Raw genomic sequence first — 20,022 nt, 5'->3', positions numbered from 1 at the left:
TTGCCTTTCTCTCCCAGCGTCTATTTCCCTCATTTAGTGTCTGTGTATATATCCCTGTCTGTCTCAGTGTTCTTTGTCGGTTCATGACATAAGGGGAAGAGAACATTTCAAAATAAAACAGGAAATGCAAATCCAGAGTCATGACAGATTTACAATCTGTGCAACATATAACACTCACCAATTATCTTCTTCTGCTTTCTACAGGCTATTTGATTCTTATGTAAAGGCCCTGTTACACATATCCGTATGGCGGAAACAAATGCCGGTGTATACGAAATATACGGCAATACGCTGGTGTATGTTGATTTAAATTAAGGGTGAGTTGTGATCGTTTGAAGGACGCAGACGATACGCCGAACACGCCAGACATAAGTCCCTGTCACACAGCTCCGTATGGTAGAAACATGCCGGCGTATATGAAAAGTAGCAAAGAATGTGTCAGAGTCCAAATACGTCCAACTTTTCCACAGCGGTGTTGTAGCTGACGTATACATAACGAATACATAACAAATTATTATACGTATGTCAAACATTGTTAGCTTATCACTTACTTATACAAAACGTATCAGAGATGCTAGAGAACAGAATGTACTCTTGCCGCAGCCTCTCAGCATCCTCCATGCTCTCTGATGATGGGTTGATGTATTCATCAAAACGTGCTGTGAAGAAGTGAGGGTGAGCTACTCACAGGGACCCTATATACTATATTCAAACCCCAATAAGCTCCCAAAACACTAGCAGTACTGTAGAAACACGTTTAATAAGTTACTCCTCCGTCAGACATAAGTTTAACATAGTTTACGAATAGGTTATCCACTCGTTATCAATACATTGCCTGTAGGGTTCACCGTCAGCCGACTTAAACGTAACGTACCTCTAACGTAGTCATGTACTGTATTCACGTACGTATTCAGTATTCACGTATGTCTAACGTAACGTAATTTATGTGTAACGTCTGCATAACTTGAAGACTTGAAGGTATGTCCGGTAATTTTGAACATGCTCAAAACATCAGCGTTCAACAACGCACCCCAGCGTAACACAGTGAGCTCTTAACAAATACTACTTGTACCTTACCTTATATCAACGTACACCAGCGTGTTGCCGATATTTTGTATATGCCATATTTTTGTATTCGTTATGCATTCGTCTGATACATTTTGTATAAGTAAGTGATGCGGTATCAATAGGTTAGACATGTGTCTCTGTATACGGAATTTTTCAGATCCGTTAAAAAGTTTGACGTATTTGGACTCTGATAAATTGCGAGCTATATTTCATATACGTTTCCGCCATACGGAGATGTGTGACAGGGCCTTAACTTTCTATATGACTGTACACATGTGACTATATAAATGTACAGTACACACATGAAGCTCCTCCATAAACATTTCCATATGGCAGCATTTCTCTAGTAACAAAGTCTTAACAAAAATGTTCTACTGTAATATTTAAGCATTAAAGCATGTATGGTGCACGTTTAAGTGGTTAAGAGTATGGTTAAGAATGTCGACCACTTTTGCCCAGACTGAAACATCTCATCAACTATGGGGTGTAGAGCCATGTCATATTGATATTCATGGTCCCTAGAGGATGAATTCTAATGACTTGATGATCCCCTTACTCATCCTCCTGCACCACCATGATGTTGAAATGTGTGGTTTTGAGTGAAATGTCTTGACAGCTGTTTGGTGGATTGCTGAATGAATTGCTGTTGGATGGATCCCTCAGGATGAATTGTAATAATTAACCGTAATAACTTTTTATCTAGTGCCTGTAAAACTAATGACATTCCCATCACCTCCTTTGTGTTTAAAACTAATTATAAAATGAAAGCACACAAACATGGTGAACATGGTGAACATTAACCTGCTAAACAACATGTTAGCATCGTCATTGTGAGCTTGTTAATGTTAGCATTTAACTCAAAGTGCCGCTGTGCCTAAGTAAAGCCTCAAAGAGGCAGTATAGTCTTAGTCTTGTTTCTTGATGATTGGAATGGAAAGCATTGTATGTGATACACATAAATCTGATTTTTTCATGACTTCATGGTATCATATTCTTTGAACCATCTTGTGACCCCAAAGCTGAGAATCTCTACTTTTATAGTTTTTACATTTAACTAAAACATCTTACAATCTTTAAATAACAAATAACAGCAACCCAAATAACTAACACATATTCCCTGGATGGCATTAACATGTTGGGCCACAGGGCCCCTCTTCATGACAGATAGTCAGGACAAGTTATAATGTAATGTAAATATGCCTTATGGCAGATATTTACAATATTCATATTACCACAAACCAAATGGTGCTCAATGAGGCGTTCAGGGCCCAAGGCAGTTAACACAGTCTTGAATATTGCCATGGGGATGGAAGGCAGTCTACCAGTCAGCATTTTTTCGTTCAAATTAAAAGCATAGAAACTGAACGTTTTGAGAATGACTATTTTAATTTATACTTGTGCTGTATAATGAATATGAAAAAAAAAATTCAAAACTACCTAACATCCTCCCTTTAGGAACATAGAACTCCTTTAAGGCCACCAAACACGAGGCAGGTTGGATTAACAAAGATTGATTCAAACAACGCACATCCATCATAAAATGAAATACAGACCCACAACATACACAACCAGCAGAGAGTTGTTTGTTAATGGCAGAGAGGTTTTTGACATGAAGAATAATAATTTATCCGTATATTTATTATGTATTATTATGTTTGAAGACTGTGAGACTTTTATCATTGGATATGATATAATAAAAACTAAAGACTTTCTCCTTCAAAGTGATACAATATCACCACCTAATGTTGAACTGGAAATATTACAGCAGATACTTTCTCACAATGTGACCCTGCCTATGTGTGTGTTTGTGTGTGTGCACTGCTACCTCTATGAGAAGAGTGACCTTTGCAACATGCTCCTCCTCACTTACTGACTATACACATAAATACTTCATGGTGGTGAAGTACTTGTGTGCTGTACAATAATTAACTACTGGACTGATAAGGAGAAATAGGAAATAGGAGACAGAAAGATTAGGTGAGAGGGGAAGAAAAGAGAGCAAGAGAGAGAAAGAAAGAAACGTGTCAGATAGAGAAGTAAAATCAGCAGAGAAAAAGGAAGGACGTTGACTCAGCAGTTGCAGTTTGAGGAAAAGAGGAAGAGGAAAGCTCTGACAGTGTACGAGTGTGTGCTGTGTTTCTCATTTTGCTGATTTTCTCCTGCTGAGGCAAAGTGAACTCCATGGAGGACACTCAGGTGGCCAGGACCATAGAGCTGAATAATGGCACACGAATGCCAGTGTTAGGTCTCGGGACATGGAAGGTAGCCTGAACAATCATTCCTTATATTTTACTGTAAACAATCCAGTTGTTATCCATTTATTTTTCTTGCATACTATTTGTGAGTAATGTTCTAAATTATGCGTTGCTAACACATGTATTTTATCATCTTTCTTTTTGAACTGGGAATGTGGAAGTGAAAGCAAGGATTTGTCTGCAGATCTGAGGGATTGGGAGGTGGATTAGGGGATGAGCAGTCCTGAAATATAACCAGATGTCAGTACATGCAGTGCTTTAAAAACTAATAAATAATCTCAAAACTGTACTTTACTGGTAGCCACCGTTTTACATTGAACTCTTGAAGAAAACAAATTTTTCTCGCATAAGGAATCAAAAACTGAGAGAATTATTTTTGATAATTTAACAACAGCAAAACTCTAATACTCCATATGGAGCAGAAACAGATCATTTCTGGGGATATTGGCAGCCTCTACTAAACTCCTTCATGCACTTTATCTTGTGAAGTTAGGATTTGAATGGTTTTAATATAGCAGATGGTGGTGTAGATTTAAGAGAGTGAAAAGGCATATTTAAAAAAAGTTTTACTTCTTGCAGTCCTCCCTTCTTCCCCGCACCTCAGTCCAGGGTGCAGTGGAGGCAGCCATCGCAGCTGGCTACCGCCATATAGACACCGCTTACAGCTACAACAATGAGGCTGATATCGGCAAGGCTCTGCGCTCCAAGACACAGCAGGGCATCATCAGGCGCCAGGACATGTTCATCGTCAGTAAGGTGGGCGCTGAGGAGAAGGTGTTACAGCAAGGCCAGGGAGCAACACGAGGAGGGGGAATTACATCATAATTGTTTACACAACTGATACATTTGTTGAATTGCAAAGAGTAGGAAGAGGCACCTGTCACATCGATGCCATGTCTGAAAGTGGACACAAACTGAACCTTACACACAGATAAATAGTCTCTGATGTTTTCTGATTTACTCAAAAAACCTTTTGAGTTAGTATCAGAAAAAAAGTAGTGTTTTAGATTATGTTATGCATTAATATGTCATGATCCTTGCTTTGAGTTGTTCTGTTTCCTGTTTTACTTTGTAAGAACACTCACCTTGTGTCATGTCTCATTTTACTTCCTGTGTTTCGGTGTTTTCTCACCTTTTGATATTAGTTTGCCCCTCCCTGACGAGATCCTCCTGTGTCCAATCACCCTGCTGCCCTTGTGTCTTTGCCTCCTCCAGCTGTGTCCCGTTCTTGTGATTAGTTGTCTGTGTACTGTATATACCTGTGTGTCCCATTGTTCCTTCTCGGTTCGTCTTCTATGTTTCCTGGTGTTGTCGTTCCTTCTGTGTTTATCCTGCGTGGATCCTGGTGGTGTTCCATCGTGCCGACCTGGTTTATCCTGTTTTCTGTTGCCTTGACCTGCTCCCTCTGTTTTGTTTTATACCCGTGTGTTGTGTTCAGCTTATTAAAGCTTGCTGCCTGATGAGTGTACTGGATTCTCTTTTTAACCGCACCGTGACATAAGTGCTTGGAATTATTTTAGGTTGTCCTCTGTTAACACTCCTGTGTCCTGTATATGTGTTACTTTATTTGTTTTATAGCTGTGGTGTACCCATCATGCCCCAGAGGACATCACTGTGTGCCTGAATAAGTCCCTGAATGATCTCCGGCTGGACTACTTGGATCTTTACCTTGTGCATTTCCCGGTTGGCCTAAAGGTTGAGAGTAACATTCAAAAACATAGTTTGACAGAATTATAAATACTCAGCCCCTTACCCCACAGGTCCCTAGCCGAGGCTAGGAAAAACATATTATTATTATTTTTTTATATGGCTAGAGTGAATGTTTGGGGCTTTAGAGTCCATTAATGTAAGGGCCTGCTCAAACAATACATATAGTTAACCTGCATTACATGATTCTTGTCCATCAGGGGCTGAAACCCTCCTAATCAAATTCCAAGAATAGTTCTAATGCAGGTTGTGAGTCATGTCTGGCTCTTTACGTTTTTCTAAATTTGCTAAATATCCTTGAAAGAGGAAAGTAATGAAAAATGTGATGAAAAGGGCACATGCCATATCTTTGCATACAAGCATCTGTTTGACTGTTAACTTTTTAAAATTTCTTCCCAGAAAATGGGTAATGAACTTTTTCCAACAAAGGATGGAGAAATGCTGACCTCTGACGTAGACTATGTGGATGTATGGAGGGTAAGAACACATCGTTCTGTTTGCATGTGCACTGGCACCACCACAACCACCATCACCAGTATATGCAGCTCTACACATTCACCCACAATATCTTTTAGAGAATCACTTCACTTTATTATGCCAGTTACAGAAAAACAGAATATAAATGGTTTCCTAAACTTAGTGGTTTTTAAATTTAACCTACAAACACAACTTAATAGGAGGATTTAAATAAAACATACATAACAAACATCCACCTGCCATGGGAAGGACATTCAGAATGTATTCCAGCTAAACCACTTTAGAACTGATGGTAGGTGTGTTCTGTCGCTCTGTGTTTGCAGGGGATGGAAGCCCTACAAGCCTCGGGAAAGGTGAAGAGCATTGGCGTGTCCAACTTCAACATCTTGCAGCTGGAGAGACTTCTTGCTCTGTGCAGGGTGCCCCCTGCTGTCAACCAGGTACTGCATATTTAGCTTCTCTTAATGACATATGCAGGAGAAAGTCTGATCACTCAAAACATTCTTATTATGGACCAATGTAACATACTTTTATTTATTGTGTGAGTCAAAAGTGAAGAGCTTTTAACATTAACTTAACCTTGGTCTGTAGGGAGAACTTCCTGGAACACATTTCTGGTCCTGCTCAGCAGCAGACTATAATTAAGTTCAGAAATGTTCCAAGCTCCGTCTAGATCAGCACCTATATGTATTCAGCTTTCGTTTGGTGTGTTACATCATCCATAGATCGAGCTCCATCCCTACCTGGTACAGACAGAGATGATAGAATTCTGTAAATCCAACAACATTGCTCTGACTGCCTACAGTCCCTTTGGCTCGCCTGCGAGACCCCCAGAGCTGTAAGACACACACACACACGCCTGCACACGCGCACACACACACTCTCTCGCTCTCTCACTCCACTGACTCAGACTGATGATGAAATGCTCCTGTTAAACTGAGGTGTGATCGTGCTCAGGTCATTATAGGATCTTATCATGGATTGCAAGAAAATAGATTTGAAAAATACAGGAATTATCATGTAAGAAACAGACCCCAATAAGTTTACTATCTTTTTTATCCTTTAGTTATGCAGGGGGACCTTTTTTTATGGTTAATAAATTACTTTATTTTTCACTAAAAAGGATGTTGTGTCCTGTCTGTGATGCAATATGTTAACGACATGTAAAGTGATTTCAGTTTGTTTAAGTGCCATTTTAACAGTTAAGTATTTTGATGATTATTGGGATAATATCCTGAATCCTAATTATTTTGGTCAGGATTATCATGACATTTTGAGATCTAAAGAGGACATTTATTTAGATCCACTTTGTGTTGGCCCATACTTCAGCCTAACCCTAAGTCAGATAACTCAGGAGTAGTTATTTTACATCATGGTATCTGTCACCCCAGAACTAACGCTTTGTTTTCTTCACACCAGGTAAAGCTTTAGTGTTGGACTTTTACATATAAATGTTCCTTGACATTAAAGACCCTGCCACATGTGTTTACACAATGCTGATTAAGCTACCAGGGAAAGCTCTCTCTATTTCGCAGTATACAGGAGTTGAGGCGTCTTCCTGTTACTTGTGAATGAGAAATGCTGTGATCTGGTTCTTTTTGTCTTTCCTCTCTTAGGTTCAGAGGAGACACTGATCCACACAAGCTCCTGGAGGAGCCTGTCGTAGCAGATATAGCTAAGAAGCACAGACACAGCCCTGCACAGGTTGGTGTGACTGGGCACTGTATATGTATATGTGTGTAATCCTTTGTTAGTAACAGAGGTATTCTCCCAGGTATTGCTGAGGTACCATGTGCAGCAAGGTATTGCAGTCATCCCTAAGAGTGACAAGCCTCATCACATACTTGAAAACACAAAGGTAAAACCTCTCCACCCTCTCTCAGGCTCACTTTAGTGCTCACGCTGCTTTGTCAGACATTGTTCATCGTTCCCGTCTCTGCATAACATACGTACAGTATATCTCAAAAGTGAGTACACCCTTTAGATTTTTGCAAATATTCTGTTATATCCTTTCAGGGGATAACATTATCCTACTGAAACTTTGATATAACTTAAAGTAGTCAGTGTGCTGCTTGAATAACAGTATAGATTTATTGTCCTTTGAAAATTACTCAGTACACAGCTGTTAATGTCTAAACAGCTGGCAACAAAAGTGAGTACACCCCATAGTGAACATGTCCTAATTGTGCCCAATGATGTTGTTTTCCCGCCCTGGTGTCATGTGACTCGTTAGTGTTACAAGGATTCAGGTGTAAATGATAAGCAGGGCTGTTAAATTTGGTGTTTTGGGCACAATTCTCTCTGAATGCTGGACAACATGGCACCTCATGGCAAGGAACTCTCTGAGCGGCTGAAAAAAAGGATTATTGCGCTTCACAAAGATGGCCTTGGCTATAAGAAGATTGCCAACACCATGAAAATGAGTTGCAGCACAGTGGCTAAGATCATACAGCGGTTTTCCAGGACAGGTTCCACTCGGAACAGGCCTCGCCAGGGTCGACCAAAGAAGTTGAGTCCACGTGCTCAGCGTCATATCCAGAGGTTGGTTTCCAAAAATAGACGTGCGAGTGCTTCCAGCATTGCTGCAGAGGTTGCAGAAGTGGGATGTCAGCCTGTCAGTGCCCAGACCATACGCCGCACACTGCATCAAATCGGTTTGTATGGCGGTCGCCCCAGACAGAAGCCCCTTCTGAAACCGATGCATAAGAAAGCCCGCAAACAGTTTGCTGAAGACAATGGATCCAAGAACATGAGTTACTGGAACCATGTCCTGTGGTCTGATGAGACCAAAATAAACCTGTTTGGGTCAGATGGTGTCCGGCGTGTGTGGCGGCACCCTGGTGAGGAGTACCAAGACAAATGTGTTTTGCCTACAGTCAAGCATGGTGGTGGCAGCATCATGGTCTGGGGCTGCATGAGTGCTGCCGGCACTGGGGAGCTGCATTTCATTGAGGGACACATGAATTCCAATATATACTGTGACATCCTGCAGCAGAGCATGATCCCCTCTCTTCGGAAACTGGGCCGTAGGGCAGTTTTCCAACATGATAATGACCCTAAACACACCTCCAAGATGACAACGGCCTTGCTGAAGAAGCTGAAGGTTAAGGTGATGGACTGGCCAAGTATGTCTCCAGACCTAAACCCAATTGAGCACATGTGGGGCATCCTCAAGAGGAAGGTGGAGGAGTGCAAGGTGTCCAACATCCGTGCGCTCCGTGATGTCGTCGTGGAGGAGTGGAAGAAGATTCCAGAAGCAACCTGTGCAGCTCTGGTGAATTCCATGCCCAGGAGGGTTAAAGCAGTGCTAGATAACAATGGTGGTCACACAAAATATTGACACTTTGGGCACAATTTAGACATGTTCACTATGGGGTGTACTCACTTTTGTTGCCAGCTGTTTAGACATTAACAGCTGTGTACTGAGTAATTTTCAAAGGACAATAAATCTATACTGTTATTCAAGCAGCACACTGACTACTTTAAGTTATATCAAAGTTTCAGTAGGATAATGTTATCCCCTGAAAGGATATAACAGAATATTTGCAAAAATCTAAAGGGTGTACTCACTTTTGAGATATACTGTATATTGTATTCTGTCTTTTACGTCCTGTGATATGGTTAGGTCAGGCAGTTTTGTGTTGCAGTTAAATTAAAGTTTTCATAAAATGCTAAAAGAAAATACGGCAAAAACATTTGCAGCAACCAAAGTACTTTATATAAACCTGGGCATATCTGACAGTGTAGTCAGACAGTACTGCAACAATGTACTTGATGAGAAGTTAAGGGCTCATGTTATTACAAGTCATCCGGTAGGACATTAACACACTTCATGGAAATCCATCCAATAGTTGTCGAGGCATTTCACTCATAAGCACAAATGTTTCAGGGATTCACCCTCTCGGGACCATGAATGTCTGTAGACAATATCAAGGCAATCCATACAATAGTTGTCAAGATAATTCAGTTTGAACCAAAGTGGTGCACAGACTTCTTGAAGGGGTGTAATTGTACACGCATCATCACTGTTGTGCAGATCTTTGACTTCAGTCTGGCTGAAGAAGACATGAGAGCACTACGAGGACTAGACAGAGGGTGGAAGGCCTGCATACTTGAAGAGTAAGTCAACACAGCAATAGTCTTCTGCAAGGTGCAGCTCCTTTCATACTGATGATTGTTCTTCTGTTTCTCAGAGTCAAGTCTCACCCGTACTACCCCTTTGTATGAGGCTGTCAGGAGCACAGAGAGAAGACACACTGGATCTGTTAATACCATAAACATCAAGTCCCAGAGCAGCTACAAGCTCGACCTACAGCTTCACACACTGGAATTCAGCAGTGCCTTGTTTACATGATGATGTTGGTGGTGGTGAAGATGACGATTCCTCTTCCAAATGTGATTGCAATGAATGTAAAACTACTTTGTGATTACAGAATATTTAGAAAATTGAAGACAATTTGACATACAAATGTGCAGTCCAATCAATAATTCACTTCATTTTACAAACACATCATCATTTCATTACAGACCCTCTGTATACGTATATATGTATATATATATATCTTAGGTAGGCATTTCTGTATGGACCTTATAAAAGCATGAAACTATTTGAGAATGTTGGTGTCTAACAGAGTTCATTAAATCTGTCCAAATACTTATACAAGTCTCTTTTAGACAAAGCAGACATTGGAGCTGGAATGAGGGTTATGAGGGACTACCTGGTTGGTCAGGTTGGTCACCTGACCCAATATCTGACCTCCATCTGAGGAACTGTCAATCCAGTGTTGACGCTCAGGCATACAGTGTGTTACTCAGGTCTTGTGATGAGTGTTGGGTGTTTGTTAGTAAAAAAGATGTGGTTACCATTATTGCCACTTCTCTTCCTTGTGCAGTGCGTGTGATAATATTATTCTTATACCCATACAGGGAGCATAACAAAATATATATCTTCTATTACAGATGTTTGTGCACAAGGCTCTGTCAGGACTTGTATTTTTGGTCAAGGAGAAAGTCCTTCATCACTGTTATGTGGGGTGTAATCTTCCTTTTATCCGGTGTCCCATCTTCTTCTCCGGAGAGGTTGATGATGGTGAGGGCTTCACAGTGCACACACATGCTGAAGCTCCTGCGATGCACTTTGGCAGGTCAGGACCTCTGGACCATGAGTCCTTTTCAGGGTCATACACCTGAGTGGCTCTGGAGAACGCCATACTCTCCCAGCTGTAGCCCCCAAGCACGTAGATCCTCCCTGCCCAGACTGAAAGTCCCGCCTCGCTGTTTGGCAGCAGCAGCTGTGTGACACGGGTCCACTGGCCGCTGCGTGGGTCATAAGATTCCACCTGCAGGATGTCGAAGCGCTCTGTGGTGTCTGCGTGGTCATCGCTGCCCCCGATGGCGTAGATGAGGTGGTTGAGGGAGGCCATGCAGTGCCAGCCCCGGGCCAGACACATGGCCTGGCGTTCCACCCACACTTCACTGTCCCGGGATGGATCATAACTCAGGACATCTCGGCGGTATGGGCCGATCTGAAAGTCATGACCACCTGAGATGTAGACGACACCCCGGTGGACAGTCCCAGCATGGCCATAAGTAAGCCTAGAAAAGACAGAATTTAAAAAGCCACATGTAGCACTGTAACAAAGACTAAATGTCTCCAGCTGAGACAAGAATCCAAAGAAAAGTGTTGCATTTAAGTAAATGGGGGCTGTGTTTAACAACAGCAACACTTTATTAAAATACCTGTTTACAAACAATATACCGATTATCATTTTGTGGGTGACATATTCCTTTAATATGTTTTTGTCTAATTGCAGCAGAATTCCACAAAACACACACTCACACACAGTAGTGCTATCTGAGAAGTCAAGCAGAATCAAATCCTCAGACATAAATGCCAAATTTCATTGAAACGCAGGCATGAGAGAAATGTCCAATGACAGGAACCCAGTAGTAACGTGTTCCTACCTGGGCAGTCCTGCCACGTAGGACCAGCAGTCCTCAGCAGGACAGTACATCTCCACAGAGGACAAAGCACCGGAGTCATTCCTCCCAGCTACAGCAATCAGGGACTCTCCCACCGCCCCCAGGTAGAAGTCAACTCGCCGCTCATTCATTGGAGCACCCTGGAAAAGCATTACACCGACACTGAGTCTGGGCTACTTGGCTGTTAAGGAAAAACACCAACATGGAAGTGGCTCTTTGGTACAGTACCCTGGTCCACTGGTTGTGGCGAGGGTCATATCTGTACAGCAGGTTACAGGCAGCGTCTCCACCGTTGTCCCTGGATGAGCTGCCGCCAGCAGTGAAGATGAAGCCCCCCAGTACTGCCAGGCAGTGGTGGCTGCGCTGCGCCGGCAGCTCAGTTTCCACCTCCCACCTTCCCGTTTCACCATCCAGCTGGCAAACATTGGCGGTCAGCTCCTCTCCACGTTCCGACACCTCGAGTAGTAAAGGGACGAGGTTACAGAAATCCATGTCAGGCATAGTTTTTAAAAAGCACAGACGTGTCGACGTCTTACTATTTTTTATGGTTGGTAAATTTAAAGTCAGGGAATCCATTCTCAAGTTTCTATTTTTGAGACTAAAGTCTGATTTAGGTCTGTAATATCTAAAGAAAGAAAATATTTATTTCTTTACAATAGAAAACAAATGTAACTCATTTTCGAGCAATATTTCCATTTTATATAAGAGTTCACTTTCTGGACTAATAACAGATTATAAACTGAGAATACTGCAAATGGCTACACCTGATTCGCTAACAATGAAATCGTCATCACCCATCTCACCTCTCCTCCAATCAGCAGTAGCCGCTCTGCCCCTCCCCTCAGAGTGGTGCGTCCTGTTTGCAGGAGCGGCTGGGCGCTGGGCCTGGCGTAGTAACCCAGAGCTTCCTCCACAAGAGCCTCGCAGCCTGCCTCCTCCGTCAGCAGGGCCCGCACCGCCGGCAGAACTCGCTCCACAAGGTCCCCCACTGGCATCAGAGGAAAGCGGATTTGGGAGAGGAGCTGTCTGGCGTGGGCGGTCCGCTCAGGATTCTTGCTGAGCCACTGCAGGGCGGTCTGGAGAAGTGCCTGCTCGCTGTCATGCTGAACCTGATGATAACGAGAGGAGCTCAGATGTTAAGGAGCCCTTACTCCCAAACATGATGTGGATCCCATTAATCTTTACATCTGTCTATACGCCTTAAAGTAACGCATGTTGGGATTTTATCTCTGTATATTGCAATTGCTTTTTGTACTGTAAACCTTTGCACATTTCTGCACAAAACTATTACTTCTAAAAAGTGCACACAAGTTTGCCCACTTACAAAGAAATGAACAGTCTATACAATTAATGGTAGGTGTATTTTAACAGTGAGAGACCGAATATCAAAATCCAGAAATGTACATCATTGATTTGCATTTAATGGTGTGAAATAAGTATTTGATCTCCTTGAAACCAACAAGAATTCTGGCTCTGACAGACCGGTTAGATGAGTCCTTTCGCTTTAAGAAAGTACTCCTAATATCAACCTGTATAAAAGACACCTGTCTCAACTCGTTACCTGTTTAAAGACACCTGTTCACAGAATCAATCAATCAGATTCCAACCTCTCCACCATGGACAAGACTAAAGAGCTGTCTAAGGACATCAGGGACAAGACTGCAGACCTGCACATTGGCTACGAGACCATCAGCAAGCAGCTGGTGAGAAGGAGACAACTGTTGGTGCAATTATTCGAAAATGGAAGAAACACAAAATGACCATCAATCACCCTCTGTCTGGGGCTCCACACAAGATCTCGCCTCGTGGGGTATCGATCATGAGAAAGGTGAGGGATCAGCCAAGAACTACACGGGAGGAACTTGGCAATGATCTCAAGGCATCTGGGACCACAGACACCAAGAAAACTATTGGTAACACACTACGCCGTAATGGATTAAAATCCTGCAGCACCCGTCAGGTCCCCCTGCTCAAGAAGGCACATGTAGAGTCCCGTCTGAAGCTTCCAATGAACATCTGAATGATGCAGAGAAGGCTTGGGAGAAGGTGATGTGGTCAGATGAGACCAACATTGAGGTCTTTGGCATCAACTTGACACGCCATGTTTGGAGGAAGAGAAATGTCGACTATAACCCCAAGAACACCATCCCCACCGTCAAGCATGGAGGTGGAAACATTATGCTTTGGGGATGTTTCTCTGCTCAGGGGACAGGACGACTTCACCGCATTGAGGGGAGGATGGACGGGGCCATGTACCGTAACATCTTGGCCGATAACCTCCTTCCCTCAGCCAGGACACTGAACATGAGTCGTGAATGGATCTTCCAGTACGACAATGACCCAAAACATACGGCCAAGGCAACAAAGAAGTGGCTAAAGAAGAAGCACATTAAGGTGATGGAGTGGCCACGCCAGTCTCCAGATCTTAATCCCATAGAAAATCTGTGGAGGGAGCAGAAGCTTCGAGTTGCCAAACATCAGCCTCGAAACCTTAAGGATTTGGAGAGGATCTGCACAGAGGAGTGGACCCAAATCTCTCCTGAGATGTCCGCAAACCTGGTGACCAACTACAAGAAACGTCTGACCTCTGTGCTGGCCAACAAGGGTTACTCCACCAAGTACTAAGTCATGTCAGGGGATCAAATACTTATTTCACATCATTAAATGCAAATCAGTTTATATCTTTTATACGATGTACATTTCTGGATTTTCTTTTTGATATTCTGTCTCTCACTGTTAAAATACACCTACCATTAACATTATAGCTTGTAAATGTCTTTATAATGGGGAAAACTTACAAAATTGGCAAGGGATCAAATACTTATTTCCGTCACTGTATATTGTACATATGTTTTACCATATTGTTCTTTTCTTTTCTTTTTTTTTCTCAACTATTCTGTATTTAGGTTTCTTGATTTTTGCAATACTTTTATTTCTTACTATGTTAATGTTATGTACCAACACATTAAGCCAATTTCTTGTATATGAAAATCTACTCTCTGATGCCATTCTTTAGTCATGGTGAAAATGTTTTATCAACTGCTGTTTTCAAGTCCAAGAATAAACTTTCAGTCAACATGTAAAACAACGTAGAGTATTTACCTGGCCACTGGAGAGGTAGGATGTGAGTTTGTGTAAAGGAATGTTATGAAGGAAATCGGGCTTGAAAGAGAGCGTAGCAAAGCGTGCGAGGATGAAGTGGTCGATGAAGGTGTCGAGTCGCTCCAGACTGTAGAGCAGAGCCAGCTCCTGCAGGTACAGGTAGTTGTCCTCACTCATCTCCCTCTCCAGGTACTGGCAGCAGAAATCCACCACTCGCCACACCTGAACAGCAGCAGCCTTTTACATTTGACAGCTCTTTGTAATAATGAAAGGTTGGTTTCCATCATAATGAATTATGCTGTTTATTTCTTAACAATTTAAAGGGTAACATATATACTAAACTATATTTTAACCTCTTATTAAGCATTAATAAGCACTGTATAAACAATGAATAAAATCTTTATATGGCACTGTAACACACTGACTAGTTATAAACAACTATACTACCTCATTCTATGAAGTATTCTTAAAGGAATATCAATTACTCACCCTGTGTTACTTTGAATTCATAAGGAAAACTTCTCGCATGCCTCCAAGGTGATCAAAGAATCCAAGAAACGGAGAAAACTGGATGAATTTAAGTAAATGGAGGCCTCGTTTAACAACAGTATTCACATGTATGAGTAGCGTGCCTTATATGGAAGTGTTTTAAATAGTAAGGTTTTAGGGAAAATGCATGTGTTCATGAAGTAGTGAGCTTACGACTGGATAAATGAGACCTGGACTTTACTGCACGAGTAGTGTAAGATTTTGTAAAAGATTTTTTGGACACAGTTTTGCTGTTGTTAAACGCGGCGGCACTTACTTCAATTCATCGACTTTTCTCCGTTTTGGATTTTTCATTCACCGTGCATGCAAGGAAGTTCAGGTCAAGAATTACAAGTAACGCGGGGGAGTAACCGCTATACAAATCATCCCTTTGGGGATGAAGTATTCCTTAAGTGGCGTCTAAACAATTAATAAATGTTTGATAATACAGAATAACATACAGTTGAAAGGAAATCTCGTATATGTTTCAGTAGTTTAAAATACAATGTAAACGTTTGTACAAACAGTTAATAAATGAATTATAATACACAGTCAAATAAATATATTACAGTTGGTATTCATTACAAACTATTTTAAACACTATAAATGCTGAATAATACAATTGAAAGAATATGATTAAGAATATGAATGCCACCATTCAACACATTATACGCTTCAATCTTTTGTCCATTCTTGGTGGTTTTTTTACAACACTGCAAAGTATATAAGATAAATGGTTCGATTGTGTTGAATCTCAGAAGGCGATGCATTCTCAACACTGAATTTTGGCTTATTGCTGAGCAAACACTTTTTTCCGTGACATCTTTCAAATATAGTGTAATAGGATATGCTGCACCCTCATTCTTCTGTACATTTAACATGTGTTGAACAGAAAGCGCCTAGTTTCTTACCTGCAGAAGATGGGCAGCTTCCAGCACAGAGTCAATGTTTCCTCCATCCAATGGCAGCTCTCCGCTGTACAGGAAGTCCACTACAGCGTTCAGACCAATGATGGACATCCCAACCAGTTTCACCTGCAAACGGGAAAAGGACAACGGAGATTAATAGGGAGTTAGACATACGATGTCTGTGCACTCCGCTCGACTACACATTCACAGCATGGGCTATCTTCACTATTAATAATCTACATGTAAATTTAGACAGAAAAAGCGAGAGGAATGCAGTTATTACAAAAATAATAAAGACACAGAATGAGGAAGGGAGACGAAGAAACAAAGGCTCCTACTGTTCAATCAATCAATCAAAAAACGTTATTGTCATTTCGAGCTATACAATGTACAATTCAAATTAAATTTCGTTTGTCCTGGCTTTCTGTAAAAGTGACTGAGTAAGTGGTCATAAATATTTAAAAGTGTCGTGGTGCTGATGCAGAAATATAAAATAAAATGTGTAATTAGAATATAAATGTACTATATATAAATAACATATACAGTATATAAAATACATACATTTAAGAGTCTTAGAGTGGAGTTTACATTGCTCAGGAGAAAAGTTATTTTTGGTTGAACAGTCAATTCGATCAAATCATCTACAATGATATACCCACCGAATACCCAGTGTAGAAACATTTCTTTGCATCGTACCTCCTTCTGGCGTTCCTCCTTCATGCCCAAGGTGAACATGGCGTGAAAGTATGGGCTGGAGACAGCCAGCAGGGCTCGGTGAGCAGGGACCCGCTGGTTGTCAGCTACCAGCACCACATCACAGAACTGGCTGTGCTGCCGCTGCTCGTTGAGGCCCTGCAAAACCTCCACAGCTTGATCCACCCAGTGGAACACCTGCCAACACAACACACTTGTTGTAGGTCTTGGGAAATAAATGTTTACTCTCTCCAAGGACACGATTTTTCCAACAGTAAAACAGCTTTTTGTTTGTGCTAAAAACTTGTTTGTAGAAGTTTGTTTAGATTTGAAGGTTCAGTTCAGTTGGATTCCGTTGAAACAAGTCAGTCAGTGTCCCCTGATCCCTCGTCAAATACTATGTAGACACACCTCCTACAGTCTGTTTCCCCACTCCTCTGATGCAGTTCTTTAATATGCTGGGAGGAGAGTTTGAGCATACTCTGAGGGTGTGACTACCTTTCAAGTCATATCTAACCCTCTATGTTTTCTACACAGATTTGTCATAATTGAAGACAACAACGGTCTCCTTTTGACAATGAACCTGTTTTAACTGGGGCAACATTTAACATTGGATCCTTTAAGGGTTCACTTTCAAGAAACTGGGCACACTAGAGTTTTAGGTGTCCCTGCAGCAGGTTACCACACTGTTGTGTCTCCTCACTCCAGGGCCTCTATTTATAAAGCTTCTTAGTACAAAGAGTTCCGCCTAGCAACAAAATTCTAAGATACATTTTTTAAGAATGATGTTTTCTAAGAATTTCCCCTTACAGTTAAGACTAGATCCTGTTAAAGGTATTAAGTTATTCACAAAGCATCTTAGCCCTTAAAAGAGCCCCTTAGGCGAACAACTGTTAGTAGTATGGAGGAGGACTTTAAAAAGGTGTAGGAATTTCTTAAGCCGAGGAGAAAATGGCTTGTTGTTTGATGAAAGCCGAGTCGGTTTTTTCCTTGTTAATATCAAATAGATTAAGTACTTGAAGTACCAGCATGGTAAATGAACGTAAGCAAATAAATGCAAAAAGTATCAGCATGTGAATAGGCCACTGTGAAAGTAGGCGTATGTTTTCAAACATTTTGTGGCTACTTTTAAAGTACAGCTTGCAATTTATTTAACAGAGATGTTCTGTCATGTTTGTGTTTGGGAGGCAGACACCCTCTCCACATTTAAGAGTAGGCTAAAGACTTTCCTTTTTGATAAAGCATATAGTTAGGGCTGGCTCAGGTTTGCCTTAACCCTAGTTATGCTGCTATAGGCTTAGACTGCCGGGGGACACCTCCCTGCTCTCTTCCTTCTCTTCCTCTCTCTTCCTCTCTCCTCCCCTCCCTCTCTTCTTCTCCCTCTCTATCTGTATGCATTTATGTAAATGTATGTTACTAACTCATCATCCGGGGTATCATCCCCGGAGTGTCTGTCTCTCATGTGGCAGGTTGCCTCTGATAAAGTTTACGTCAGGATCAGGAATCGTGGCTGCACCTGCTGACCTGATCCTGCTGGACACCGGGAAGCCTTATTGACATTATCTTGGATTCATCCAAACTTTCTCTTTTTCCAACACAACATAATTTCTGTCAAATGTTGTATTTGTACTATGTTGTTTATCCTGTACACACGACATCTATTACAGTCTGTCCGTCCCGGGAGAGGGATCCCTCCTCAGTTGCTCTCCCTGAGGTTTCTTCCATTTTTCCCCCTTTAATTTTGGAGTTTCTTTTAGGAAGTTTATCCTTGTGCGGTGTGAGTGTCTAAGGACAGAGGGTGTCGTAACCTGTACAGTCTGTAAATCACACTGGGACAAATGTGTAATTTGTGATATTGGGCTATACAAATAAATTTGATTTGATGTCTCTTCTGTTGCTGTAGCCGCTCCCATCTTGTTATTTATATGCATGTCTGACTTTGTGGCTCAGCTCTGTGATCAGTCCTCTCACTGACACACACACACACACACACACACACACTGACCTTGGACGATTCACTGATCCGCTGGGGCCGACACACACGATTCAGTTTGCCATTGTCCATTATCTTTCCTCAGGCAGACATCCTCTAAAGGACACACAGACAGACCAGGAAAGCAATGTAACTGGACATGTAGAACATATTTCTATGCTTCTGATTTGGTCATCATACTGTCAGCTAGAAAGCACAGACAGTCAAAACAGTTAATAACAAGAAACTATGTTACGTAATATCACTGTATAATTCAAATTCTAAAAAGCCCTCCCATTGTTTATAAACTTACTGGTGCTTACATTTGGACGTATCGTGAAGTAAAAGACAACTGAGAAGGTAATGTTCTGATACAGTCAACAGCATCTCTTGCTACTGCAGTTTAGCACAAGGTGGAGAAGGAGCTGCAGTTTTTGGAGGAAACGATCAACACGCGACGCTTTTCAACGACGACACAAACCGGACCGCTTCCCAGAACGGTCCCTTGTAACACAGTGTCTTCTTACAGATACATAATCATGCAAATGCATCGTTTCTTTAAGCAAAGTGAGAGCTGAACCATGTAGCATATCGTCAGCTAGTTGAATAAACAAATTGACTTCCGGTTTAGTTTTTCATAATAAAGTCCTTTGTTTTATAACTCAAAAATAATACCCCAGCAAACATAAATAAAAATGTATAAGGTAAAATATAACAAACACAAAACCTGACTGTTTGATAGCTTTGTATAACGGTTCTAGTGTTTTGTTTAAAAAAAATGACACTGACGGAAACCAATTTTCTCTCATAATTTAACTATTAGTACAATGTTCACTCACATTTTCACTTCATCCCCCCCGTTATTTTTGCCATTTTATTTTGAAGCCAAAACCTTTCAACCCGATGGTTAACGGAGCAAACATCCAGGAAGTTGCCGAATAGGTGCACCTGATAGACCAATCACAACCAGTTCTATGCGAACGCATTCAATACTAGCACTGTCACCGAACGTTTCAAATACATTAAACTATTCAATGCTCAATGTTGGTAAGTAGGGTATAATGAACTTGTATTTAGGGGTGCATCCAGAGTGTGTGACCACATTCAAGCTGGCGATTGAAAGAGGTCACTTATTAAAACCAGCAGAGGACCAAATCTTTAACTAACAATAAGACATTGAAATGGAGATATATTTTCTGTTAGTGTCCGAATAATAAAACCACTGGAGATAAATATGATGAAATACTTGAAAAGGCTTTCCAGACATGATGAGCCTGCCTGCTAATGAAAAGCTTATTTTTCTGTTGGGGGAGGAGAGGGAAATCACAAG

The 20,022-nt window shown here is 41.4% G+C and overlaps 2 protein-coding genes across 4 annotated transcripts; one reads left to right on the top strand and one right to left on the bottom strand.

Moving 5' to 3' along the window:
• Positions 1–3,240: 3,240 nt before the first annotated feature.
• On the top strand, positions 3,241–9,835 carry LOC115009886 (aldo-keto reductase family 1 member B1). Of its 2 annotated transcripts, XM_029434176.1 has the most exons (10): positions 3,241–3,330; positions 3,903–4,079; positions 4,902–5,018; positions 5,430–5,507; positions 5,831–5,947; positions 6,233–6,345; positions 7,124–7,211; positions 7,282–7,365; positions 9,544–9,626; positions 9,701–9,835. In XM_029434176.1, exons 1-10 carry the CDS (start codon positions 3,250–3,252, stop codon positions 9,732–9,734), a joined length of 972 nt encoding a protein of 323 aa, XP_029290036.1. In that variant the 5' UTR covers positions 3,241–3,249; the 3' UTR covers positions 9,735–9,835. The 2 variants fall into 2 exon arrangements, with proteins under 2 accessions (XP_029290036.1, XP_029290038.1); XM_029434178.1 differs by lacking the exon at positions 7,282–7,365.
• klhl36 (kelch-like family member 36) lies at positions 9,203–19,298 on the bottom strand. Of its 2 annotated transcripts, none has more exons than XM_029434175.1 (9): positions 19,006–19,298; positions 18,726–18,809; positions 16,724–16,918; positions 16,031–16,153; positions 14,592–14,813; positions 12,293–12,598; positions 11,718–11,945; positions 11,472–11,629; positions 9,203–11,102 (listed from the first exon to the last, which is right to left on the bottom strand). In XM_029434175.1, the coding sequence occupies exons 2-9, from the start codon at positions 18,783–18,785 to the stop codon at positions 10,532–10,534; spliced, it is 1,863 nt and encodes a 620-aa protein (XP_029290035.1). In that variant the 5' UTR covers positions 18,786–18,809; positions 19,006–19,298; the 3' UTR covers positions 9,203–10,531. The 2 variants fall into 2 exon arrangements, with proteins under 2 accessions (XP_029290035.1, XP_029290034.1); XM_029434174.1 differs by having other exon boundaries at positions 19,016–19,298.
• Between the last annotated feature and the right edge of the window lie 724 nt (positions 19,299–20,022).

This window comes from Cottoperca gobio, chromosome 6 (assembly GCF_900634415.1).
Source record: "Cottoperca gobio chromosome 6, fCotGob3.1, whole genome shotgun sequence".
In the NCBI taxonomy this organism is placed as follows: Eukaryota; Metazoa; Chordata; class Actinopteri; order Perciformes; family Bovichtidae; genus Cottoperca; species Cottoperca gobio.
This window is presented reverse-complemented; position numbering and strand designations above follow the sequence as displayed.

Excerpts from the sequence above, each read along its gene's own strand:
- klhl36 (XM_029434175.1), bottom strand. The coding sequence starts at position 18,785 with ATGGACAATGGCAAACTGAATCGTGTGTGTCGGCCCCAGCGGATCAGT. Across the intron at positions 14,814-16,030 it reads AAGCTGCCCATCTTCTGCAG|GTGTGGCGAGTGGTGGATTT; the intron begins GTAAGAAACTAG and ends GCTGCTGTTCAG. Across the intron at positions 11,946-12,292 it reads TACTGCTGATTGGAGGAGAG|GTGTCGGAACGTGGAGAGGA; the intron begins GTGAGATGGGTG and ends TTACTACTCGAG.
- LOC115009886 (XM_029434176.1), top strand. The coding sequence starts at position 3,250 with ATGGAGGACACTCAGGTGGCCAGGACCATAGAGCTGAATAATGGCACA. Across the intron at positions 3,331-3,902 it reads TAGGTCTCGGGACATGGAAG|TCCTCCCTTCTTCCCCGCAC; the intron begins GTAGCCTGAACA and ends TACTTCTTGCAG. Across the intron at positions 9,627-9,700 it reads AAGGCCTGCATACTTGAAGA|AGTCAAGTCTCACCCGTACT; the intron begins GTAAGTCAACAC and ends TCTGTTTCTCAG.